The 28,000-nt window shown below is 38.0% G+C and overlaps 1 protein-coding gene across 9 annotated transcripts in view; it reads right to left on the reverse strand.

Moving 5' to 3' along the window:
* Nucleotides 1-28,000, reverse strand: part of DDX60L (DExD/H-box 60 like) — a 142,645-nt gene that overhangs the window by 78,440 nt on the left and 36,205 nt on the right. For all 9 annotated transcript variants that reach the window (XM_054554682.2, XM_054554678.2, XM_054554683.2 and 6 more), the window contains 12 exons: nucleotides 21,340-21,445; nucleotides 20,783-20,898; nucleotides 19,037-19,197; nucleotides 15,646-15,898; nucleotides 12,184-12,350; nucleotides 11,082-11,228; nucleotides 10,317-10,466; nucleotides 8,706-8,825; nucleotides 7,747-7,842; nucleotides 5,122-5,237; nucleotides 4,100-4,242; nucleotides 3,841-3,950 (listed from right to left, as the gene is read on the reverse strand). In XM_054554682.2, coding sequence (XP_054410657.1) covers nucleotides 3,841-3,950; nucleotides 4,100-4,242; nucleotides 5,122-5,237; nucleotides 7,747-7,842; nucleotides 8,706-8,825; nucleotides 10,317-10,466; nucleotides 11,082-11,228; nucleotides 12,184-12,350; nucleotides 15,646-15,898; nucleotides 19,037-19,197; nucleotides 20,783-20,898; nucleotides 21,340-21,445 — 1,685 coding nt within the window. The remainder of the gene's footprint in view (nucleotides 1-3,840; nucleotides 3,951-4,099; nucleotides 4,243-5,121; nucleotides 5,238-7,746; nucleotides 7,843-8,705; nucleotides 8,826-10,316; nucleotides 10,467-11,081; nucleotides 11,229-12,183; nucleotides 12,351-15,645; nucleotides 15,899-19,036; nucleotides 19,198-20,782; nucleotides 20,899-21,339; nucleotides 21,446-28,000) is intronic.

Below are 28,000 nucleotides of genomic sequence, written 5' to 3' on the forward strand. Positions count from 1 at the left end.
CAAGGGCAGCCAGAGAGAAAGGTCAGGTTACCCTCAAAGGGAAGCCCATCAGACTAACAGCAGATCTCTTGGCAGAAACCCTACAAGCCAGAAGAGAGTGGGGGCCAATATTCAACATTCTTAAAGAAAAGAATTTTCAACCCAGAATTTCATATCCTGCCAAACTAAGCTTCATAAGTGAAGGAGAAATAAAATACTTTACAGACAAGCAAAGGCTGAGAGATTTTGTCACCACCAGGCCTGCCCTAAAAGAGCTCATGAAGGAAGTGCTAAACATGGAAAGGCACAACCGGTACCAGCCACTGCAAAATCATGCCAAAATGTAAAGACCATCGAGACTAGGAAGAGACTGCATCAACTAACGAGCAAAATAACCAGCTAACATCATAATGACAGGATCAAATTCACACATAACAATATTAACTTTAAATGTAAATGGACTAAATGCTCCAATTAAAAGACACAGACTGGCAAATTGGATAAAGACTCAAGACCCATCAGTGTGCTGTATTCAGGAAACCCATCTCACGTGCAGAGACACACATAGGCTCAAAATAAAAGGACGGAGGAAGATCTACCAAGCAAATGGAAAACAAAAAAAAGGCAGGGGTTGTAATCCTAGTCTCCGATAAAACAGACTTTAAACCAACAAAGATCAAAAGAGACAAAGAAGGCTATTACATAATGGTAAAGGGATTAATTCAACAAGAAGAGCTAACTATCCTAAATATATATGCACCCAATACAGGAGCACCCAGATTCATAAAGCAAGTCCTGAGTGACCTACAAAGAGACTTAGACTCCCACACATTAATAATGGGAGACTTTAACACCCCACTGTCAACATTAGACAGATCAACGAGACAGAAAGTCAACAAGGATACCCAGGAATTGAACTCAGCTCTGCACCAAGCAGACCTAATAGACATCTACAGAACTCTCCACCCCAAATCAACAGAATATACATTTTTTTCAGCACCACACCACACCTATTCCAAAATTGACCACATACTTGGAAGTAAAGCACTCCTCAGTAAATGTAAAAGAACAGAAATTATAACAAACTATCTCTCAGATCACAGTGCAATCAAGCTAGAACTCAGGATTAAGAATCTCACTCAAAACCGCTCAACTACATGGAAACTGAACAACCTGCTCCTGAATGACTACTGGGTACATAACGAAATGAAGGCAGAAATAAAGATGTTCTTTGAAACCAACGAGAACCAAGACACAACATACCAGAATCTCTGGGATGCATTCAAAGCAGTGTGTAGAGGGAAATTTATAGCACTAAATGCCCATAAGAGAAAGCAGGAAAGATCCAAAATTGACACCCTAACATCACAATTAAAAGAACTAGAAAAGCAAGAGCAAACACATTCAAAAGCTAGCAGAAGGCAAGAAATAACTAAAATCAGAGCAGAACTGAAGGAAATAGAGACACAAAAAACCCTTCAAAAAATTAATGAATCCAGGAGCTGGTTTTTTGAAAAGATCAACAAAATTGATAGACCGCTAGCAAGATTAATAAAGAAAAAAAGAGAGAAGAATCAAATAGATGCAATAAAAAATGATAAAGGGGATATCACCACCGATCCCACAGAAATACAAACTACCATCAGAGAATACTACAAACACCTCTACGCAAATAAACTAGAAAATCTAGAAGAAATGGATAAATTCCTCGACACATACACCCTCCTAAGACTAAACCAGGAAGAAGTTGAATCTCTGAATAGACCAATAACAGGAGCTGAAATTGTGGCAATAATCAATAGCTTACCAAGCAAAAAAAGTCCAGGACCAGATGGGTTCACAGCCAAATTCTACCAGAGGTACAAGGAGGAACTGGTACCATTCCTTCTGAAACTATTCCAATCAATAGAAAAAGAGGGAATCCTCCCTAACTCATTTTATGAGGCCAGCATCATCCTAATACCAAAGCCAGGCAGAGACTGGTATTTAAAATTTTAAAAATTTAAAAATTTAAAATTTAAAAAAAAAGAAAATAAAATATATAGTCAGAAGAGAAAAAAGAAAAGAGAATTAAAAATGATAAAACATTCCTATAAGATATAGAAAATAGCCTCAAAAGGGCAAATCTAAGATTTATTGGCCTTAAAGGGGCTTAAAACCCCTAGAGTGAGGAGAAAGTTTATTCAAAGGGATAATAACAGAAAACTTCCCAAACCTAGAGAAATATACCAATACTCATGTACAAGAAGGATATAGAACACCAAGCAGATTTAACCCAAAGAAGACTATCTCAAGACATTTAATAATCAAACTCCCAAAGGTCAAGAATAAAGAAAGGATCCTAAAAGCAGCAAGAGAAAAGAAACAAATAACACAATGGTGCTCCTATATGTCTGGCAGCAGACTTCTCAGTGGAAACCTCACAGGCCAGAAGAGAGTGGCATGACATAAAGAGCTGAAGGAAAAAGTCTTTTATCATGGGACAGTATATCCAGTGAAAATATCCTTCAGACATGAAGGAGAAATAAAGACTTCCTCAGACAAAAGCTAAGAGATTTCAGCAACACCTGTCCTACAAGAAGTGCTAAAGGGAGTTCTTCAGTGTGAAAGAAAAGGATGTTAATGAGCATTAAGAAATCATCTGAAGGCAAAAAACTTACTAGTAAGTACACAGAAAAACACAGAATATTATAACATTGTAATTGTGATATGAGTATATCTTCAGTAGAAAGACAAAACAATGAACCTATCACAAATTACAACCACAGCAACTTTTCAAGACAGACAATACAATAAGATATAAATAGAAACAACAAAAAGTCAAAAACTAGAGCTACCTTATGATCCAGCAATACCACTGCTATGTATATACTTAAAAAAAAGGAAATCAGTATATCAAAGAGGTATCCGGACTCTCATGTTTATTGCAGCGCCATTCACAATAGCCAGGATTTGGAAGCAACCTAAGTGCCCATCAACAAATTAATGAATAAAGAAAATGTGGTACTTAAATACAGTGGAATACCATTCAGCCATAAAAAAAAAAATAAGATCCTATCATTTGCAACAACATAGATGGAATTGGATGTCACTATGTTAACTGAAATAAGCCAGGCACAGAGAGAAAAACTTCACATGTTCTAACTTATCCGTGGGAGCTAAAAATTAAAACAATGGAATGCATGGAGACAGAGTAGAATGATGGTTACCAGAGGCTAGCAAAGACAGTGGAGTGGATTGGGTGGAAGATGGAATGGTTAATGAGCACAAAAAAAATAGATAGAATAAATAAGATCTAGTATGTGATAGCACAACAGAGTGATTATAGCTAACAGTAATTTATTTTATATTTTAAAATAACTAAAAGATTAGAATTGGATTGTGCTTAAGGTAATGGATACATACCTCATTTAGTCTGATGTAGTTATTATGCTTGAGGTAATGGATACATAATGGTAATTATAATAATTACCATTATGTATTATGTATACAAAATACCATTATGTATTTTGTATAATACAAAATATTATAATAATTACCATTATGTGTCCATTAAAGGATAAATGCTTGAGGTAATGGATACATACCTCATTTAGTCCGATGTGGTTATTATGCATTGCATGTCTGCATCAAAATATCTCATGTGCCCCATATATACAGCTACTTTAGATGCCCACAAAATTAAAAATAAAAAATGTATTAAATTAAAAAAACAAATGAATAAAAGAATCAGTAAAAAAAGAAAAAGATTATCTATACATGCTGCAATTCTATGAAAATTAATTGAGTCCCTTTCCAGTTGTGATATGTATATCACATCTAAAAATTCCACTAACAGGACAAATACGCTTTTATACTTACAATATCTGTCGTTAGCGCAGCACAGGGATGAAAATGATCAAAATAAACATCATCATGTTTTACTGAACATATATGCTTCTCTAAATCATTGTGTCTCTCTCCACAGAGCACTAGATATGAAGAGCAAGAATATCCAAATTAATGGACATATAATTATTAGAATATGGATAACTTTGTAGTAAAATACAAAAATCCCTATAAAAAGCTTTATAGTAAAATATAAAACTATATAGTAAAACATAAAAAAAAATAAGCTTACCAAGTCTAATTTCATATGATTGATTTTTATATGAATTGTCTTGGAGAAAGTTGAGACATTTGTCAGCCTGTTTTTCAGAAATAAATTTCTCTTCCATAATCTTGTCTGCCTGTTTCCAGTACTGTTTTACTGATTGCAGCCACCTTACAGAATAAACATGCATATAATTTAAATAAAATATAGAAGTATTTATCAAGAACTTGGATATTTTAAACAAAAAAAATTTCACAAGTTTAAAAATTTAGTGCATGCCCTCTCAATTTAAACCACCTGAGTTTACTTCAGAGCTGTGGACTTCGGGCAAATTCCTCAGTTTCTCTATGCCTCCATTTCTCCATCATAACATGGAAGATAATGAAAGTATCTTTCTCATAAGGGTGTTGCATGGCTTGAATGAGTTAATATACCTGCCACATAGAAAGCACTATGTGTTTGTTACCAGTGTTGCTGTTACTATCATTGTTGCTGTTACTAGGAAAAATCAAGTCTGGTAACAAAACAATACTTGATGTTCATATAATGCTTTGTTGTTCTTATGATTGTCATCTGCAAGGTCAATGACTGTGTCCCAGTTATTTCCATTTTAGCTTTAATTATTGGATAAGGACAAAGAAAGGGGGATACAATTCTCTCTCTTACTTCAGATGATATTTATTTGAAAATTTTTAGAAATTTTCCTACACAATTTCAGATCTGGCTATGGGAGACCTTGATTTTCTTTGGAGATGTTTTCCTTCTCTAACTTCCAGGAAATATATCTTCAAAAAAATTTTAGAAAGCCAGACATGGTAATGTGCACCTGTGGTCCCAGCTACTCAGGAGGCTGAGGTGGGAGGATTCCTTCAGCCCAGGAGTTTAAGGCCAGCCTGGGCAACAAAGAGAGACCTGTGACGTTTCAAAGATTGGGTAATAAATTTATTTGAAAGTTATTATAGAAAAAACCTTAAAGACTTCAGACTATATAGACAATATATAATTCAACCACTGAATATATAACAACCATTCTTTTTACCTATACCTACTTGGTGAGAAGATTTGGGTTATTTATGGTAGCTGAAAGAACCAAAAAGGGACATCGAATAATGACAAGGAGGAGCTCCCAAAATTTTGCTCCGACTTCTCTGCCAAGATAATGGACCTAGTAAAGAAAAAAAAATCAGTTGAAAAGTTGATGTCAAAATGGTAAATAAAAAATAGAAGCATAAAATCATCATGCATACTTTTCCAGTTTCCTATAAATGACCTAACCTAAATAAAGTGAATGGTGATAAATTCAGACAATAGACATCATGACACTTAACTCTCTCCAATCTCCATATCTAAACCATTATTAATTCCTACAGATTCCAATTCCAAAAATCTATTTTGAAGCTATGTTTTTCTCTCCATTTTTTGTTGTCATTGAAGCCACCATCACCTGGCTTTCTACAACAGCCTTCTGATTTTTCTCTTAGCTTCCACTCTTTCTCTATACTTTCTTCACATCATAGCCCTAATGGTATTATTAAACAAAAATCAAATTAGGCTACATACCTAATTAAATCCCTACACTGTCCTCCCAGTGCATTTACAGCAAACTACAAGCTGCTTAACTGGAAGTGTAACTTCCTGCATGATCTTGCTTCTTCCCACCTTTCCAACCCCATCTCAGGCCACTTTCCCCGCCATGCACTCTGCTCCCAACATACTGGCCTTCTTTTCATACCTTGAACACACGTGTTCCACCTGAGAGCCTTCACATATACGACCCTGCTACTTAAAATCCTCATCCACCTCTTAGCTGACCACTCCTGCCGATCCCTGCAAAGCCCAGCTGAAGGTCATTGTCTCAGAAACACCTTCCCTGAGTACCTGCTCCAAAGTTGTTGTTGTTGTTCTTACTTCCCATTTTGCTATTATCTTAGTGAAAACTGACTGATTTTTTTTTCTTCAGAGTTTGTATCACAATGTTTACTTATATTTTCATTGGTACATTTACTTATTTAATTGCTCTCCCCTTCACTAAACCACAAGGTCAGTACTGGCATATCAGGGAGAAAGCACAGTGTCTAGCACAGAGTAGGTACTCAATTAATATCTGTTGAATGAACGAATCAATTCTCTTTGGTTAAATAATGCAAATTAAGACTTAGAGAGAAGGTCCAAATTTTGGTCTTAATTAAACAGAACACATCGTGACAATTGGGCCTCAGCTGGAAAGACTTACTAACCAAGCCTAGTAATAAATACATAAAGAAGAATATTTTCATATCCCTTCTGACTTTGATCTAGTCAGATAATCACCCACTTTACCAAATGCTAATCTTATATTTTGTATCAGCAGGCAATTTCTCCGAACTTTCTAGAATAAACAATTTTTAAAGCCTTCTTACAATCAAGTTTTGTGCATGTATAAATCAGAAAACCAAAGTTACCCACATTTTGTTTTTTGTTTTGAGATGGAGTTTCGCTATTGTTGCCCAGGCTGAAGTGCAGTGGTGTGATCTTGGCTCACTGCAACCTCCGCCTCCCTGGTTCAAGTGATTTTCCTGCCTCAGTCTCCCGAATAGCTGAGATTACAGGAGCACGCCACCATGCCTGGATAATTTTTGTATTTTTAGTAGAGACAGGGTTTCACCATGTTGGTCAGGCTGGTCTCGAACTCCTGACCTCAGGTGATCCACCCGCCTCAGCCCCCCAAAGTACTGGGTTTACAGGCATGAGCCACCACGCCCGGCCTCATTACCCACGTTTTAACATTATTGTGCTTAGGCATTTTGAAACGAGACCACAATGCAAGGTTCTAGATCACGAAGATCAAGGGTTTTGTTTTGTTTTCCCTTAAAACGGGAATGTTCAAAGTCAGCAACACACAATACAGCCTGATGCATAAAAGGAAATAGACTACTTTCAGGACAAAGAAAGCAGAACGACAGCATGTCTGCCAACTCTCAACTTCACACAAAAAAGGAGTAGATTCACTACATAGGTTTGTCACCTAGTTTTCCTTTAAGTTGAAAAATCCTTGAAGCAACAAAATACAAAGCTTGAATTCTATTTACAGTTCTTTCCATTCATTTTGATAATAACATAGTTATGTCCTTCCAGATCTACACCATTCACCACCTTGCTCTCTGGCCAATGAGTCTAACCTTGGGAATTGGCTCACCCAGCCTCCTTAGCTCTCTAGCTTGTATTGGGTTTGGCCAGTGGGAAGCCTAGGCAAGAAATGGGAAGGAGAGAAGACAGTGAGTTCAAGGTCTTTATTCTCTTGCTCTCTTTCCCTAAGAGGTCAACCTTGGCCAGCTGCATTTCTTCACCAAGGTCACTGTTCTTCTCAAAGAGACATATCTATAGAATCTCTCTTCTGTTAAGGTTCATAATGCTTCCTCCTCCCTTCAGCCTTACAGGGTTGAAAGGCTTGTACTATTCTGGATTACTGCACTTACCTTGTGGTTTCCCTTGTACAAACCTTTGTAAACAGCCCCTTAGTAAAAACACTTTTCTAAAAATTATACTAATGTGAATATGCAATCTGTTTTCCATTGGTACCCTGGCTGACGCACAACTTAACTGCCATCATTGAAAAAGCCCCATATTCTTTAAATTACAAATTATAGTGTGTATGCAGACTAGAACATCAACCAGAGAACTAACACCAAACCTACCTCATCAAATATAACATATCTGATCCTTTCCACCCATTTTTGGCGATGAGGAGCAAGCAACAGGATTTCAAAACATTCCGGCACTGTAATAAGTACCTACAAATACGAATGATTAGTGTAGCTAACTTTATGAAGCATTAATTTTATATCAGGCATAGTAATAGGAACCTAGAAAATATGCTGCTGCTGATAGCAGTTTCATTAAGATAACATTGCATCTTTGACGTTTTTCATTTAAATCTTTACATTTATGAACATTTGGATTAATGAAAATGAAAAAAAGCTTCTACTCTGTAATGACTGTTTTACATTTTGTTTAGTCTTAAATGTCTACTTTGTGAATTCAATAAGGGAGACAATCTATCTTAACCTATGATTTACCTATCGACGGGTCCGCTATCAACACACAATCTTTTTGAGACAAGGTTTTATTATGAGGATCCATAAATATCGTTCACAAGAACTAGCAATTTTGAATGGAAAGAAAATGTTGGGTAGTCATTTAGTAATGCATTGGGTTTGTTAAATCTACTTGAATCCCTTTCTAAGTAATAATGAAATATCACAATCTTCTATTTGAAATTTCACATCATAATGTAAGTATAAATATTGTTCACAAGACCTAGCAATTTTGAATGGAAAGACAAGGTTGGATAGTCATTTAGTAATGCATTGGGTTTGTCAAATCTACTTGACTCCCTTTCTAAGTTATAATGAAATATCATAACTTTCTATTTGAAATTTCAGTTCACAATGTGAGTATCCTTAGAGATGGTGAGCCTAGTTCTTACTTTTTAGAGTAGAACAACCTTAAATTTTCCTTAGAGCAATTTCATTTTCTTTGTGAATTCGATGAAATGATTTCTATGAGGGCTTGTGTTTTGCAGATTCCCAGCAAAACAGTTATATAAGTACTGCTCTATAATTTCATAATAAACTCATTAATTAATATGTCATACCTGACAGTTTAGTGCATTGTGACGATAATCTCTTGTAAAAGCACCACATAGAGTTCTGCCAGCAGGCAACGTTTTAGTAAAACGATTCGCAACTGTTGCAGCCACTTGACCAACAAGGGACTGATTGACAAGAAAAAAAAAACCATTAGTCACTTAGTAGAGAACAGACATATAAAACCTTGAGGACAATAGAATCCCTACACACACACACACACACACACACACACACACACACACACACATACTTCAATGAAAATGAAATAAAGAAGTAGGGAAAAATACAGAAGGTAATGAAATTATTTGATACCACTGAGTATTCTCTTGGATCCTCCTTGATTTTACACACACACACACACACACACACACACACACACACACACACACACACACACATATACACACACACACACTTCAATGAAAATGAAATAAAGAAGTAGGGAAAAATACAGATGGTAATGAAATTATTTGATACCACACACAGACACACACACACGAGAGATAGATGATAGATAGATAGATAGATAGATAGATAGATAGATAGATAGATAGACAGATATTACATATCGTGTATATGGTGACAATGGGCAAATGAATGACTTTCTATTGAATGTCTGGTTCATGATTCCAGGTAAACCACCATTGCTCTGCCTGGGATCCTCCTAGTGCTCTCTCTGCCTATGTTTCTCAGGATCCTTTCTTATTTAAGCCCCTGCAACTTGCTGCCTAAAAGAGGCAAAGAGCCCCTGTGGCCTTCTCTTAAAATTTTCAGCCCCTAGGATTCCCCTTCTATTGTTTTGAGCTTAACTATAATTATATAAAAAGATGTTTGGTTTCTCTTATCCAGCATTTCAGGTATTTTACACAAAGAGATTTTTGTGTTGACCTATACGGCCATATTGCTGGAAATGGAAGTCATATATACCTGGCTGTGTTTTTTAATTGAAACAATATTAATTAAAAGCAAAACATAAATCTTCATAATTATAATCATAGCATACCACTCCAAGGGAGGGAGGGAAAATAAAAAAGGAAGGGGAGAGAGAAAGAAAGAAAGGGAAATAACTTAAAATATAAATTTTTTAAAAATTAATCCTTAAAAATACTACATAGTCATCATTTTTATATTCATGATAGTGAAATATTTTCTAAAAATAAGTATAATTGCAGTAACTATAAATGAAAATATTAATATATGAGATGAAATGAAAATATCAAAAATAGTTTCTTGGCTGGGCATGGTGGCTCACGCCTGTAATCCCAACACTTCAGGAGACCAAGGTGGGTGGATCACCTGAGGTGATCGAGACCAGCCTGGCCAACATGGTGAAACCCTGTCTCTACTAAAAATTCAAAAATTAGCCCAGCATGGCAGCACGCGCCTATAATCCCAGCTACTCAGGAGTCTGAGGTGGGAGAATCACTTGAACATGGGAAGTGGAGGTTGCAGTGAGCCGAGATTGTGCCACTGCACTCCAGCCTGGGTGACAGAGCAAGACTCTGTCTCAAAAATAAAATAACAAAGTGAATTAGATCTAGCATGTGACTGTGTGTATTCTTTTTAAAGGGGATGTTCAGGAACAAAAGCAAAAATGAAAGTCATTCAAGCACTACCTTTGCGGGTGCAACGTACACGACCACCCCGACATCGCTCTCCCTCAGCACTTTCTCCATGCAGTAGTAGGAAGCATAGGTCTTGCCTGAGGACGTTGGGGCAACAATCACTGCTGACTCATTCTTATCTACCACATCCAGGAGTTCCCGCTGCAAGGTACAAAGCACCATTCGTGTCAAGAAAGTGAACAGCATGTTAACCAAAACACAGATAGTATCCTTTGTACCTTCTGTCTCCTGTGCCTGTATTATGCTACCTTTGGGGGAACTCCCCGAACCCCTGAAGATTAGGTCTGGTGAACACTCGAAGGATTCAGGAAAATGCCTGGATTACTCATGCCATTCCCTCAGAAAAGAGATTTTGTTCTACATTTTGGCCTAGAGAGAGGGTTTCATTTCTGCAAAATAGAAAGTGAGACTGAGTAAAACATATTTTTCCATTAGAAAACACTTTTTCCAATTGTCATTGAGTAAGTACAGAAAGAGGTTTCCAAAACTGAGCTGTAAGAACTAGTAATGCCACATTAGCATGCCTTCACATACAAACAGGTATCAGTATAACTTCCATTGATGGTGAAAATAAAAAGGCCAAGAAGGGGAAGAAGTGAATGATTTCTCATACTCTAGTTACATTCTCCAGGCACAGTAGAGGAAAGACATTAAACAAGATTAAGAAGTTTATGCAAAATTTAACATGTAGAGACACAGTAATGAAAAGTTCTGAAGTCACACTGATTAGAAAAGTACAATGTTTGTTGTCATTACCTGCCATGCGTTGGGAATAAAATCCTGGACCCTGGGATCCCGACCTTTTCTTTCATCTCGTATCAAGTAATGGCCCATGTATTGCAGTTGAAACCGAGCTGGTCCAATGTCAATCGAATATTTCTTCTTATTTTTGTCATCTCCTATCTGTTATTTTAATATATTATTTGAAATCAACTTAAACTTCAAAATTGAATAAACATTTATTAAATATCCGCTGAGCACATTCTATGCACAAGGCATTTTTACTACGCTTTTTTTTTTTTTTTTTTTTGAGACACGATCTCGCTCTGTCACCCAGGCTGGAGTGCAGTGACGCCATCATAGCTCACTGCAGCCTTGAAGTGCTGAGTGCAAGTGATCTTCCTACCTCAGCCCCAGCACTCCGTATCCCATCCCCTGGCTGAGTAGCTGGGACTACAGGCACATGCTATCAACTGTGGCTAATATTGTGTGTGTGTGTGTGTGTGTGTGTGTGTGTGTGTGTGTGTGTGTTGTAGAGACAGAGTGTTGCCATGTTACCCAGGCTGGTCTTGAACTACTGGGCTCAAGTGATCTGCTCACCTTGACCTTCCAAAGTGCTGAGATTACAGGCGTGAGCTACCATGCCTGGCCTACTATGCTTTTAAATAGTGTAATATTTAAGTAAGAAGAGTTTTCCTGCCTAAAATGTTATTCTTGGGAAAAGTAAAATAGCAGACATTAACGTTAAAAAAAGTTCATCCTGGAATTGGAACCTGAAACCTTATTAAAGATCATTCTTCAATCTCACTACATTACAGTTTTTAGATTGTGCTAGAATTAAGTATAGGATTCATTCCTGTTACCAAGAGGGTTTAAAGTGGCATCTGGATATCATCTAGTATTTAATTTCTGTTTTCAGGAAGCATCTGTACAAATTTTCTAATTTTAATTTACTTCAAAGTTTGGCAGCTAGGTTATTAATAAGTAATCTCAAATCTATTATTTTATAAACTAGAATCAGAGTAAACATAGTCAATTGATAACTCTATATGTGAGATACTTCATTAGACCTATTAGTTATTCTTCCATATTAAAATTGAGTAAAAATTTAAAGTATAAGAAATTCTAGTTCTCTTACCAGAGTTGGATCCAAAGAGTTTGCCAGATCATTAAAGCCTAAATATTTAAGGCATTTAGCTATATATTGATGATGTTCTGCTTCCAAAATTTCTGGGTATCTCTCCAGGAGTGAATGAATCCTTTTCATCATTTGAACAGCTATACTTAAATCTTTTGAAATTTTGCCTTGTTAAAGAAACAATAAAATTGTTATAAAGAACATCAAAAATAACTGCTTGATCACTCATGACAATCATTGAGTTAATCAATTAACCTCATTTGATTAAACCTCACTATTTTACTTGACTTTAAAGGAGATTTTAGAGCATTAAAAACTAAAATTCATGATTAAATTAAATTAAAACTCCATCTACACACATTTAATTATCATCTTAAGTAACTTAGACATAGCTGGGTAAGTATAGGCAAAAAAGAAAAGAAACAAACTTTGTGATTTATAGCAGAAACATGAACCATTTAAACTGAGCTCTGTACACATTTCCAGAGAAAAATAACACAATAACCCACATATTATTTGTGTGTCTTCTACTCTTGTTCACAGGAAAAAGTCCTATGATTTTAGATGCCTGACCAAAACATGAGCAACATTTATCAAGGCCTACTCTTGACCACATACAGTACTTGTATTTATGAAACCATCAGCGGAACCCTTCAATTATTGAGGGCTAAGATACAACCTCACTGCATCCCAACCATTCTATCCAGACTCTCCTAAGCCCTTCTATTACCTCCTGTTCACTTACAGCCTCTTTATCTCTATCCCACTACTAACCATTCCATATAAAGTCATATAAAGTCTTTATCCTCTTTCCTCTTTGTTAAGAAATATCCTCTTTCTTGACAAATATTACTGAGCAACTGCTTATGCAGACCACCATTGTACGCTTTAAGGAAGTACAAATGAAATTTAAGACAGAGTTCTTACATCGAGGAACCTTCAATCTAATTGGAGAACAAGGGATTGGTGTTGAAACAGATCAGTAAAATATCTAAGTGATTTACAATTCAGGGTCCAAATGGAGTGATAGAAGCAGTGTTATGTGAGCAGGAGAAGTTGGGAGGACTCCACAAGAGGGTAGCCTTGAAGGACACACAGAATTTAGGCCAATGGAGACAAGCAGAAAAACATCTGTAGCAGAAACTGATATTACCTCCTCAACATCCATTCTCACCCAATGCTTTCTTATAAATCCCCATACTAATGGATACTGCAATAGGTCCAATTCAAAGTTCACATTTTCTAATCTCTCTGTGGTTTGGTGCGGTTTTGTTACTAAGTTTGGCCATTGAAAAGTAAGCAAAAATTGGTGGAATTTCTGGGATTAAGCCTCCTTCCATAGAAGAAATACAGCATGAATGTACACATTTGCCCTTTTTTCTTCTTCCTACTTTGTTTTGGAATGCAGTTATCATGGCTGTAGCATCAGCCACCAACTGCATTCATGACATAACTTTAAGAATACAACTCATGCACTAAGAACGGTATAATATGATGATAGCGGAGCCTAAGTTCCCAGTGACACTGAACTGCCTATCTCTGGACTTCTTTTGCATGAAAGAGAAATAAACTATCTTTTTTAAGCCATTGTTAATTCCTATCTCTGTTAATAGCTAATGGCAATTCCTATCTGATATGGCATCAGGGATAAGTAAAAACACATATGCTAAAGCTTAGAGATGAAAATGAGCATGGTCTCTGACAGCCCACTGAGGTACTGGCTTTGCTGGGAAGTAGAATAGAGACATGAGCGTGACTACAGAGTCACGTGGCCACACATGAAAAGGATCTGAGTAAGACATACTCAAGACAGGGTGATCAACCACAACAACGAATTGTCAGCTTTGTCTAGCATCAAAATCACATATCTCAGGCTGGGCACAGTGGCTCACACCTGTAATCCTAGCACTTTGGGACGCCCTGGCGGACAGATCACCTGAGGTCAGGAGTTCAAGACCAGCCTGGCCAACATGGCAAAACCCCATCTCTACTAAAAATACAAAAATTAGCCAGTCCAGGCATGGTGGCAGGCGCCTGTAATCCCAGCTACTCGGGAGGCTAAGACAGGAGAATCACCTGAAGCTTGAATCCGGGAGGTGGAGGTTGCAGTGAGCTGAGATCGCTCCACTGCACTCCAGCCTGGGTGACAGTGAGACTCCATCCCAAAAAAAAGAAAAAAAAAATCACATATCTCTACTCAGTTTTTTCTGATTCTTTCCCTTAGTTGGCTCTTCCACAAGTCAATATTCAGGAAACTAAGTAATAAAAGCACACATTACAAGCCATATGAAGACGTAATACCTGAAAATAGTATGCACACATCATTTCTGCTACATATTTTGCCAAAATCATTCTCTACTGCCAGTTGGAGACATTGATACAGGAGAGCACAGGGAGCCACAGAAATTTGAGGGAGCACTTAGAATGCTAGGCAGGCAGGGCCCATTCCAATCCAGTGCCCTCTCTGCCAGCCCACAGTGTGGAAATGGTTGTGTACCGTTACCTAGGACTGCAGGTGCTATTGGGCATCTATTCCCCCACAGCTATGGCTCTCAAGGAATTCTGGTAACCGTTCACTCACCTGCTCTTGTCAAGAACTAGGAAAGGGCTGAGATTTTATTCTATTTACAAGCTAGAAATTTAGTCTTTCATAGTCTCATGGTTGCTGGCAAAAGACATGAGACTCCTGGGTTAGAAACAAAAGGCTTTATTTTCATGGCCCAGTTAACAATATAACCATCATGTATATGTCAGTTCCCCTTGTGCTCCATGGGGGAGATATACAGCCCAGGTAGAAACCACACACAAAGTAGGTTGATGTCACAGCTAAGGAAATCTGCACTTAGAAAACCAAAATATTTTATAGTGGGTCTCAGGCAAAACCTGCTTCTTTGCCCTGGAGGGAAATGTGATCTTTATTAACTGGACAGTAAACAAACTTGGCCTTTGCCCTAGAGAGAAACACAATTTCTTCCTTCCAAGCCTGTTCACTATACAAACATACTTAAAAAGATAGTCTGGAAGTGAACCTGTCAATGCCTCTGCTGGCTAGGTGGGCAGAAATATGGAAAAACCAATGGAGAATCACCTCCCAACAGCAACTTCACATCTGCCTGGTGCTGACAGCTTTCCTTCTCTGATAGGCCCTGTTGCTGAGCCTCACCTTGCTTTGCTGATCCCCTTAATTCTCTCCACACTTTTGGAAAGAGTTTTTTCTTTATACTCTCCTCATTTCTTTATGAATGTGCCATCTTTTCCCTGTTGGAACCCTCTGTCTAATCTCTGCAATTCCACTTTCTTGTCTGCAAAATTTAATAATAACTATCTTAAAGGGTCATGTTGCGAATAAAATCAGACAATGGATTATACAAAGTTTAAGCACAACCATGCATTCAGTAAATATGTTAACATCATTAATATTTTCATCACTACTCTTTATCCATAGAGTGTGGAGTCCCATACCTTCACCTCGGCAATGTTCTTTCCATGCTTTAAAGCAGGCAATTAATCCTAACATTTCAACTCCAAATTTCACTGAATTACTTGCACATGAGGTCAAATAATCTTCCAATTTCCTTATTCCAGAATGTAAATTCTTCTTCATCTCCTCTTCAATAGAAAACAGCAGATCATCCTTTTGCTGAGCTTTGTTCTGATCTTCTTTGAGAAATGACTTTTTCTTATTCTTTTTGGTAATTTGGTGGGGTTTGGTATTCTGTTCAATAATAAAAGGAACATATGAAACAAGTGGAAAAATTCCATTGTGACATTTCACTAGTGAGATGATTTTTTGTGCACTTACTGAGGACTCTGGCCATCATTCTACTCTGCACAGGCAAGAATTCTTAATGTCTTTTCTTAAAGTCTGTGTGATGCAAACCTACTTAAACTTCAGTATAAATGTAAATTGCCTCTTACTGCAGAATATTTTCTAGATTTCTAAATGGTGTAAATTATTAATAAAAAAGTAAAAGTAAATGGAAGAAAACAAAGAAGAGAAAGAGTAGCCACTGAGCTTGATTGTAGGGCAGCTTCTTGGGGATTTGGAACTTAATTAATTTATTCATTCTCCACCCCACAAAGCATTTTGGGCCTCTCAGATCCCACTCACTCTTTGGAGATTCATGTTGAAAAACACCAACAGTCTAAGCAGACATTAGTCAATGTGGGGAAAAAAACAGAAATCCCACTGGAAAATGGAGGAGTCACACACACTTAGTGGGGTGGTAATTTTTCCCACCTCTCCCCTAACTAGATCAAACATTTAATTCCCATTTTGCTTCTATTTCAGTGTGGAGGCTGCTCCTAGGCCTCATGCTACCAACATAACAGAACTGAGCGAGCTCCCATCAGTTCCTGGCCCCGCAGTTAGCGCTGCCAAAGGAGCAGAGGTACACAGCCTGGGCCCCAGGGGCCAGCCTCGGGCGCAGGGCTTGGCAAAGCAAAGGGCTCAGCTGGGTGAGGCCCTTGCACAACGGCTGCAGAAGGTGGTTGCTTCAGGATGCTATATTCACTTTGATCCTTATGCTTGAAGCCAAGCCTGGACCTTTGCCTGAGCCAGCCCCACCTGGCCATCCCCAGCCCAGAGGAGGTTAGGTCTGTGGGCTGAGGTGGAGCCTCTGCAGTTGAAAGCATGTGTTGTGTGGCTGAATGGACCCTTAAATAGCTCTAGGAGAGAGACCCAACAGCAGTGCTAAGAAGCCTACAGCATAATTAGTGATAACTATTATCTAGAACAGCTTTGAGGAGATATCCTCTCACTGACTGTAGCCTTTGCAACTTCAACCTGGTTAATGAATTGACAGTCTGGCAAGGAAAAGGAAGACTCTAGATCTCCGATTAAGAATTTTCTGAAATTAGTGGGAAAGAGAAATGTTTTCATGTTTTGGATCTTTTCCTTCTGGGGCTTTTATGTTTCATTCTCCAAAAACATTCCCTTTCCTACTCCAGTAAGGGTAAGGCAGCCATGATAAGTGCCATTGGTCATCAATAGTTTCGTTTGTGCTGTTTCACGTATTTAGCATAGTTGACCTCAGGAAGGCGATTTACCACAGCAAATAAATGTCTTTCCTTAATTCCCAACCATGAGGCCAAGAGAGAAGTACTGAAGCCTAATGAAATCCCCTCTGATGAAGAATGACCGCAAAGTAGTACCTTCCCAAGCAGAACCATAAAATCTACCATTTGTTCAGTTATAAACACTATCATTTGTGTGACCTGATACTTTTCCACATTATCTTTTTAAATTTTTTTTGAATTACAGGGATTCTAAGTTTGTAAACAAGTATGGTCTAGTGTAAAGGCAGGAAGAGAAAGAAAATAGGTATGGAGGATTCCCACCCTTTCAAGAAGGCCTGGTCTTACCTTTAATAAAAACAAAAGTCCAGGACAGATTAATGGCATAAATAACTTAAAAACATAGACAGTTTTCAAAATTCAGGCAAAATAATGAAGCTGATGGAAATGTTAGGCCTATTTTTACCACTTCTATGTAAAAAGATTTTCACTGTAATAAACTAATACACAAAAATTTCTTTTTTTTTTTTTTTTGAGACAGAGTCTTGCTCTATCACCCAGGCTGGAGTGCAGTGACATGATCTTGGCTCACTGAAACCTCCACCTCCTGGGTTCAAGCAATTCTCCTGCCTCAGCCTCCTGAGTAGCTGGGATTACAGGCACCCGCCACCATGTCTGGCTATTTTTTTGTATTTTTAGAGGAGATGGGGTTTCACCACGTTGGCCAGCCAGGCTGGTGTCAAACTCCTGACCTCAGGTGATCCACCCACCTCGGCCTCCCAAAGTGCTGGGATTACAGGTGTGAGCCACTGCACCCAGCCCACAAACATTTCTTTTAACTTAAATTTGACTTTTCTAAATCCAAGCTTGTAATCCTTTGATGCTTTAAGCTTGTTATCAGATAAATATATCTTTTCTTATTCTAAAAAAGATAGAATACTAGATTTTATGTAATCTTCTTAGAGTTTCTGATGGCAAGCAAGTAAAATAACTCATTTGTAAGTTATATGATTTGGATCTGTGGCCCCACCAAATCTTATGTTGAATTGTAATCTCCAGCTTTGGAAGCGGGGCCTGATGGGAGGTGACTGCATCATGAGGAGGGGGTTTCTGATAAATGGTTAACACCATCCCACTTGGTGCTGTTCCCATGATAGTGAATGAGTGACTTGTGCAAGATCTGGTTGTTTAAAAGTATGTAGCACCTCTCCAACACTTCCTCCTACTCCAGTCATGTGAAGTGCTGGCTCCCCCTTTGTCTTCTGTCATGATTATAAGTTCCCTGAAGACTGAGTGTGGTGGCTCACACCTGTAATCCCAGCACTTTGGGAGGCCAAGGTGGGTGGATCACCTGAGATCAGGAGTTCGAGACCAGCCTTGCCAACAGGATGAAACCCTGTGTCTACTAAAAATACCAAGAATTAGCTGGGCATGGTGGTGGGTGCTTGTAATCCCAGCTACTTGGGAGGCTGAGGAACAAGAATTGCTTGAACCTGGGAGGCGGAGGTTGCAGTGAGCCAAGATCGCATCACTGCACTCCAACCTGGGCAACAAGAGTGAAACTCCATCTCAAAAAACAAAAAGAAGTTCCCTGAGGCCCAGAAGCTGATGCCACCACGGTTCCTGTACAGCCTGCAGAACTGTGAGCCAATTAAACCTTTTTTCTTTATAAATTACCCAATCTCAGGTATATCTTTCTAGCAATGTGAGAATGGACTAAGACAGTTAGCAAACATGAGAAAGAAGAGCATGGAAGACACCTCCAGAGACAAATATGAGTCTAAAGAAAACAAAACAACATCAAAGAAAAAAATTAGGTAAAATCTATGAGATCTACCTGTAATATTTCACCACTGGCACCACTGGAAGCCTCCTTTGGCCGAGTAGTTTGAGTCACAATGACTTTTGTAGAGATTGATTCTAACGATTTCCCATAAAATTGCTGACAATCCTGAATCTTTTCCAGGAAATCAAGAACATGAGGATCTCTAGATTGTTCTGAAATAAAAAGACTTAAAATGTAAACGTGTATTTTAAAATATTGCTATATATGTGTGCTACCCACACATTATTTTTTTAACTCCAGAATAATAATTCAGTATTTGCCAATGAGGTCAGACTACCATATGCTGACAAAATAATTCCCTATATTATTTGAAGAAGAGAGAGGATGAAGCTCTGCTAATGTCCAGATCCAAGTACCTGGACATTGCCCCTGTCATTTGGCAGGAGAAGAGGAGAAGAGGAAGGTTGAGGGCAGCCTAATAGCACATTCACCTACAACAGGGGTCTACAAACTAGGTCCACATGATCAAATCTGATAAGTACATTTTTTTAAATTGGTTACACTCTAAATGATTATATTAGTACCTACATCATGCTCTCAATTTTGGTCTCTTGGTTTGCAAAGCCTAAAATATTTATTACTTAGACCTTTCAGAAAAAGTTTGTTGACCCCGGACCTAAAACATTCTGTTTGCACTCCTAAAAAGAAAAACCTCTACTTCTGGTCACAGTCAAATATTTAGGAGCTTACAGCTGACAGATGCTGATACCAATTATCTTACACCATGCAAAAATTCAAATGACACAGAAAATTCCCAGGAAGCAAGGTTAGACTCACTTGAGACCTAGGAACACTCTTTACAAACATAAAAGATATAAATAAGCTAGTGTTTTGTTGGTTTGGATGTTGTTGCTTTTTCCATGTCTGTGTATGTGATCACAAATCAAACCACTCTGGAAACACACCATGCAGAATCTTGGTAGACACTTACATAAATAGCTTATTCCTATATGCAATTGGCATACTTACTTGACTTATTTCTAGATTCTTCTGAAAAGTTTTACTAGTTCTGAAAAGGGTGGAAATAAACATGGGATTGGAGAAAGACACTAAAAGAATGAACCAGGAAAAAAAGATCTATGAATTCCTTTCCTTAGGACCCATTTTTAATTGTTTCATGGGCTTTACTTTTTACAGATTCAACCCCTCCTCATTACTGAGTTTTCATGGGCACAATTATGCTGGTGCTTGGCAGCATGCAATCAACTAGACAATCGTTTAGCAGGAAAAGAGCTAAAATTTTAGGAAGACTATGGCTGTATCAGCATATTTACTTCAAGGTATAGACAGATTCCTAAAACCATCAACTATCTTTCCCACTTAAACAGCATCTGATATTTTCATGACAATACCATGCATATGTACATCCTTAAAAGATTAATAAATCTCTGTTTGAATTAACAGATACATCTGCATGCATACGTACATATGCACACCAGATAATATAATGGGATTTTTTTCAGACAGCATGCTTCCTACTGTGCCTCTTCAATTAACATATATATATTGTGTGTGTGTGTGTGTGTGTGTGTGTATATATATATACACACATATATGTATAGTGTGTATTGTATATAGAGATCTCATTCAAAATATAACATATATTATATATAATATATAGATAGATCTCATTCAAAATATAATGTGTTTACAATGTAATGTCTTTTCACTGTTAGTAAAAAAGAGCAGCAAAGGCAATTCATATAAGCTCTATTTTATCGTGGTTACAGAGCTCACCATCAACATGACATTTGATCCTGTCATAGTCGTCACTAAGGAGTCTTTGAGCATGCCAGTGCAAAAGTTCATCAGATGTCTTTTGTTTAAACAGTGAAGGAACAACCAGATCATCACTGTAAAAAGAAATAAATAATTTTTTTAAATTTTAAGCTTTTCAAATTTTAGCACAAACTTCAGGCTATGATAACATAGAAATCGTACAACCTCTTTTTCTATTTGTGTGATATAATATGGGTCATAAAACCTCAGAGACATAAAAACCCTGAATTTCTGCCATTCCTGTAACAGTCACATCCACATCAACAACAATGTAGTAAAATTTATAGCTGGAGTAATTTTATTATATGTTCAAAATAATATAGATTTTTATGTAGTAATGTTCAAATAATATTGACATACTAGATGTTACAATCACTTAAATGTATTATAGTCACATGATATAGAATTTACCATATCCTGATACGATATATTACACAGACATTTTGATGAGTCATTCACTTCACTAGTATTTTCGAGTTAATGGCACTAAATCAGGTACTTCATTAACTCTATACCTCTTTAGAATAGGCAAATCCTTCATCATATCTCCAACAAACTCATCAATTACAGCAGATGTCATTGGAATAAAACCCACACTAGGCATCTTTTCCAAGGAGATTTCTGAAAACAAATATAAATTTAAGATGAGAGGAAAGGTGTAACTATCCTATATGAATTTTGAACATTATTTTTAAAATTTCAAATGCATAATATTTTACATAAATTTTATTAATGTTTACCAAGTTAGAGCTTTCAAATGAGATATTCCTCAAAGCAAACATGTTGTAACAAGCCAGTATATTAAAAATTAGTATATAACCCTTTACATATGTATGTAGATGGTAGCAGATCACTAGATAGACAAACGCAGATTTTCCATTTCCAAGTACTTATTCTTTTTTATTATGTCACAGTATGAATAATGTGTCACGGTATAGTAATAACAGCACTTGAAAAACGAAGCACCACTCAGAGTTCACCTACATAAAAGCCTCCATGAAAATTAAATCACAAAAATAGGAAAAAATTAATAACAAAAGTATTCTATTTATCACCAAATACTCTTTGGAGCCTTCTTTAATTTTTATTTTCACAGTTCCTATATATGGCTTACATGCTGAATATAATAGACCAGAGGATTTTTAAATTTAGCTTTGTTCAAAACTGTAGATGAAAAAATATAATCTTTCTCCTCCCTCATTCCTAAATTCTGGACAATATCCTTCTGCCAGCGTATCCACAATTCCCATCTGCATTCCTCTTGCATCTCTCACTTTCCTTTGGGACTATTTCCTTCTTCCTGAATTGTATCATATACAAATATTTTTAATGAGGATATGATGCTAGTTAACTCAGTTCTTGTGCATCTGAAAATATCTATATTATTTCCTCATTCATAAGTTGTACTTACGCTAGTTACACTATCCCCCAACAACCATTATTTTGTCTCATTACTTAAAAGATATTATTTCATTAAGTATTTAATACTTAAAAGATATTATTTCATTACTTAAAAGATATTATTTCATTATTCTTGCTTTTATTGTTATTGTGGAGAAGTCTGCTAGCAATTTAACTTTTATGTCTTTGTAGGTAACTGTTTTCTTTCTCATTCTTAAGAGAACTTTGTTTTTGGTATGCTGTGGTTGCACTATAATGTATCTAGCGGTGTGTGTTTTTGTGTGTGTTGTAGGTGCATAGATGCGTGAGTGTGTATATGTGTATATCGTATATGAGACTCATTTCTGCATCCTAACTCCAGGTATTTGTATCTTTCATTAAATTAGAAAAAAATTATTTTCAGTCATTATCTATGGTTATTTCTTCCTCTGATGTCTCTATCCTCTGCTTCTGAAACTCCAATTGGACATGTAATTGACCTAAGGTATCCAAAGGCTTAGAGAGATTGGAAGGTTAGAGTGACTTATCATGTAAGATCTGCTCACTCACCCCATGAGGGTGCAGAGGACACACCTTCCACCACAACTATGAGAAATAAAATTGTAAGGGGAACCCCAGAATTCTGGAATAGCTCCATAGTTACTCTACTGTGTAAGTCAGAAATTGCAGTGGGAACTGCTACCAGCAAACTTGGATCCCTAAATGCAACAGGGATAATTCAATCCTGGGGTGGCAGGGGCCAAGTGGCAGCACTTAATCACTAAACGAAAGGTAGTTATGGTTACCATAATGGACGGCAAAGTCAAAGCAGTAATCTGAATAGTCTGATTCACAGAAACCTACCGCATTGGCTAGCTGGTCATAGGGTTCCTAGAAAAAAACAAAAGATGGGCATTCCACTAAATTCTAAATTGATCTGTATAAAAGGAAGAGTTCTAAGGTAAGTGAACAGATGCCTAACTTAAATCACCAGTCATGGCTCCTTAATCAGTTCCTAAACTTAAGTCCTGTTACAGACCCAGAACCCCTTGATTGGAGAGAAGGCTAAATCCCTTTGAAGAAGGACCCCGCTCCACTGCCAAAACTCATACTGTTCATCTTTCTTCAGTCTTCCTCAAAGGGACCTACTGCTATTTATCAGGGTGACTGTCCACTGGAGAAGGGGAAATCATCTGACTTCAGGGGATTACTGGATACTGATTCTGAACTAGCACTAATTCCAGGAGACCCAAAATGTCCTGTGCTCCCAACCCCCCACCCCTCAGTCAGTAAGGGCTTGTGGAGCGTCAGATGACTGATGAAGTTTTTTCTCAAGTTCATCTCACAGTGGGTCCCTGAATCTTCTGTGTGGTTATTTCACCAGTCTCAGAATGCGTAACTGGGACAGACATACTCAGCAACTCAATAAATCTCTGGGTTGGTTCCCTGACCTGTGGAACAAGGGCTTATGGAAGCCACTAGAACTGTCTATATTTAGAAAAATTGTAAGCCAAAAGTAATACTGCATTCCTGGAAGGATTACAGAGATTAATGCCACTATTAAGGACTTGAAAAATACAGGAGTGCTGATTTTCCTCACATCCACATTCAACTTGACTACTGGGCCTATGCAGAAAGACAGATGAATTCTGGAAATTGCCAGTAGATTCCTGTAAATTTAACCCTATGATGACTCCAACTGCAGCTGCTCTTCCAGAGGTGGTTTCATTGTTTGAGCAAAATAATACAACTCCTGGTACCTGGTATGCAGCTATCAAGCTGGCAAATGCTTTTTTTCTCCATTCCTGTTAATAAAGACCACCAGGAGCCATTTACTTTCAGCTGGAAAGGCCAGAAAAATATACCTTCACTGTCCTACCCTAGCCCTATGTCATAATTTAGCCCCAGGGAATTTTCCGGAAGAAATTTTTTTCTTCCACAAAGTATCTCACTGGTCCATCACATAGTTGATATTACGCTGCTCGGATCTAGTGAATAAGAAGTAGACACTGCTTGACATACCAATAAGACATTCGTATGTCAAAGATGGGAAATAAATTCAGCAAAAATTCAGAGAATTTCCATCTCAGCAACATTTGTTGATGGTGGAAAATGAATGGAACAAAAATTCAAGGATGTTCCACCTCTGCAAAACTTGTAGGAGTCCAGTCGTGTGGGGCATATCAAGATATCCTTCCTTAGGAGAAGGGTAGTTGTTGCATCTGGTCCCTCCTACAACAAGAAATAAAGTGTAATGCCTGGGGGAGCCTTTGTGAATTTGGAAGGCAACATTTCTCACTTAGGTGAGCTATTCTGGCTTATTTATCAAGTGACCTGAAAAGCTGCTAGTTTTTATTGGAGCCAAGAATAAGAGAAGGCCCTGCAACATGTCCAGGCTGACACAATTGCAGGCTGATTATATTAGATTGCTTCCCTCATGAAAGGAGTCATTCCCTCTTCTTACTGGAATAGACAGTTACTCTGGATATAGTTACCTTCCCTGGATGCAATGCTTCTGCCAAAAATACTATCCTTGGACTTACAGAACCCTTATCCACAATCTTGGCATTTCACACAATATGGTTTCTGATCACAAGGAACTCACTTTATAGCAAATGAGGTGTGGCGGTGGGTCTACGTTCATGGAATGCACTGGTCTTACCATATTCTCCATCATCCTGAAGCAGTTGCCTCAGTAGAATAGTCTAACAGCCTTTTAGAGACACAGTTACAGTGTCAGCTAGGTGGAAATACTTTGAAGGCTGGGGCAATGTTCTCCAGAAGGTTGTAACTGCTCTGAATTAGTGTCCAATATATAGTGTTGTTTGTGAATTATAGGCATAATTCACAATTCAGGATTCCAGGCATAGAAAATGAATGACTCCACAAACTAGAACCCCTAAGTGATATACTAGCAAAATTTCTGCTTTCTGTTCTGGCAACCCTATGTTCTGTTTGTTTAGAGATCTTTGTTCCAAAGAGAGGAATGTTTCCACCAGGAGACACAACAATGATTCCGTTGAACTAGAAGTTAGGACTGCCATCTTGCCATTTTGAACTCCTTGTACCTCTGAGTCAACAGGCAAAGGAAAGGGTTATTGTGCTGGCTGCTGTGATTTATGCTGATTCTCAAGGGGACATTGGGCTGCTACTACTCAATGGAAGGGTAAGAAAAAGTATGTCCAGAATACAGGAGATCCCTTAAGGATCCCGTAGTACATCCATCCCTTCATACTACCATGCCACATGATTAACATCAATGGAAAACTACAACAACCCAATGCAAACAGTACTCTATGGGTCCAGACCCTTAAGGAACAAAGGATTGGACTGGACTGTGTTCTTCAAAGAGACATGTTCGAGTCCTAATTCCCACTATCTGTGAATGTGACCTTATTTTGAAATAGGGTCTTTGCAGATGAAATCAAGTTAAGATAAGGTTTTTCTGGATTAGGGTGAGGCCTAATGTAATAACTGCTATTCTTACAAGAACAGAGAAACTTGGACACAGACCCAGAGGAAACACACAGAGAGAAGGAGAACACTATGTAAAGGTAGAGGCAGAGATGAAAGTGATGCATCTACAAGCCAAGGAACACCAAGGATTGCCAGCAGCCTCCAGAAGCTGAGAGGCATGGAATTGTAAACTCAAAATAAAATCCAAAGCCCAACCCCCGCAACTAACTGAATGGACCCCCTAATGGCCAAGGTTACCCCAGAGAAACCTTTAAGACTGAGTTCTGAGCCATGATGCAAAGGGAAGTCAGATAGGCCTCACTATACTCCCCTCCCTCTTGCAGTTTAGACACAAAAACTGACTAGCATTAATGTTAAAATAGAGATTGCAAGACTGACAGAACAGAATCTTTGTGGCAATAAGATCATGAACAAGATCTAAGGCCATGCCTGTGAAAGGTGATGTCATGCACCCTAAAGGTCACTGTGACTCAGTATACCGTGACTTGCTCTGATAACCTGACTCTGGCAGAACATCACATGATGATTAGCAGACTCCTGGTCTTCAGTTAAACCTTTCTGCTGACTCCATGGGTTTTTTTTTGGTTTTTTTTGGTTTGGTTTTTTGAAACGGAGTCTCACTTTGTCACCCAGGCTGGAGTGCAGGGGCACAATCTCAGCTCACTGCAACCTCCACCTCCTGGGTTCAAGCAATTCTCCTGCCTCAGCCTCCCGAGTAGCTGGGATTACAGGCACGTGCCACCATGCCCAGATAATTTTTTGTATTTTTAGTAAAGATGGGGTTTTACTGTGTTAGCCAGGATGGTCTCGATCTCCTGACCTTGTGATCCGCCTGCCTTGGCCTCCCAAAGTGCTGGGATTACAGGCCTGAGACACCGCAACTGGCCCCAAGTTTTCAGACAAAGCTTTATTCCTTTAACCAATTGCAAATGAAGTCATCTCCAAATCTACCTATAATCTGTAAGCCCCTGCTTCAAGATATCCTGCCTTTTGGGACCAGTGTATAGCTCCTATGTTATTGATTTATATCTTTACCTGTAACTCCTGCCTCCCTGAAATATATAAAACAAAACTGTAACCCAACCACCTCAGGGCCACTTACTCAAGACTTCTTGGGATTGTGTTTTCCCCAGGCCACAGTCACCCATATTAGCTAAGAATAAACCTCTTTAAAAAAATATTTTACAAAGTTTAGTTTTTCCATTAACAGTTTGGTTTTTAATTCAGACCCTCCAGAAGACACCAATTTTGTAGACAATTTGATTTCAGACATTAACCTCCAGACCTGTAAGAGAATAAACTTCTGTTGCTATAAGCCACCAGCTTGTGGTGCTTTGTGACAGCAACCCTGGAAAAGGAGGACCTCAGGCAAAGAACCATGACCGCTTAGGTGCTTGCTGGGTGCAAAGGGTTTAGGGAATAGGTAATGGGAGGAGGAGGCAGTCATAAATACCAGCTATGACCATGTGACCAGTTGCAGAAATGAGGACTGTAATAGTTAGGGGTGTTTCTTCCTTATTTTGTCTTGAAAATAAATATATATTAAGCAGATATTTTTGTTTTCTTCTTTTATCAGTTTATATACAATGTAGTCATAATAGTGTGCTTTGTATCACAGTATTTAGGTTACAGGATATCAACGCAGAAGAGTGAAAATTGCCCAAGAACTTAGCATTGTCTTTTGAAGGAAGAGTTAACATGCTGTTGGTTGTATGCAGGATAGTTGTATCATGTTAAGCACAAGTGTGATTTTGTTAGTGCCTTTATTGGGAGATTAAGTATGGTTTAAGGATATGTATATGGGTGCTCAGATGACAAGAGGTAGACAGAAATGGTCGGTTTTAGATGTCAACTTTATTAGACTATAGTTCCCTAGTTATCCAATCAAACATGAATCTGGATGTTGTTGTAAAGGTATTTGTAGATGGGCTTAAAGACTATAATCAATTTTACTTTAAGTAAAGAAGACTATCCTAGATAATCTAGAAGAGACTGATCCAATCATCTCAAAGTCCCTGAGTGCAGAATTGAGGTTTCCCTGAGGTAGAACAAATTCCACCTGTGGGCTGCAACTTCAGCTCATGCCCCAAAGTTCCACCCTCCCCTTCCTTAAGACCTGCCCTATAAATTTTGGACTTGCCAAGCCAGTCCCTATAATCAGGTAAGGTAATTCCCTGCAATAAATCTCTTAACATGTGTATCCTACTAGTTCTGTGTATCTGGTAGAAACCTAACTGATACACTTCCCAAATGGGTCTTTGACTCAAAACAACAAAAATCAACCTGTCAGCAGACTATTATTAAAAATCAACAAGCCAA

This window comes from Pongo abelii, chromosome 3, assembly GCF_028885655.2.
Source record: "Pongo abelii isolate AG06213 chromosome 3, NHGRI_mPonAbe1-v2.0_pri, whole genome shotgun sequence".
NCBI classification, from domain to species: Eukaryota; Metazoa; Chordata; class Mammalia; order Primates; family Hominidae; genus Pongo; species Pongo abelii.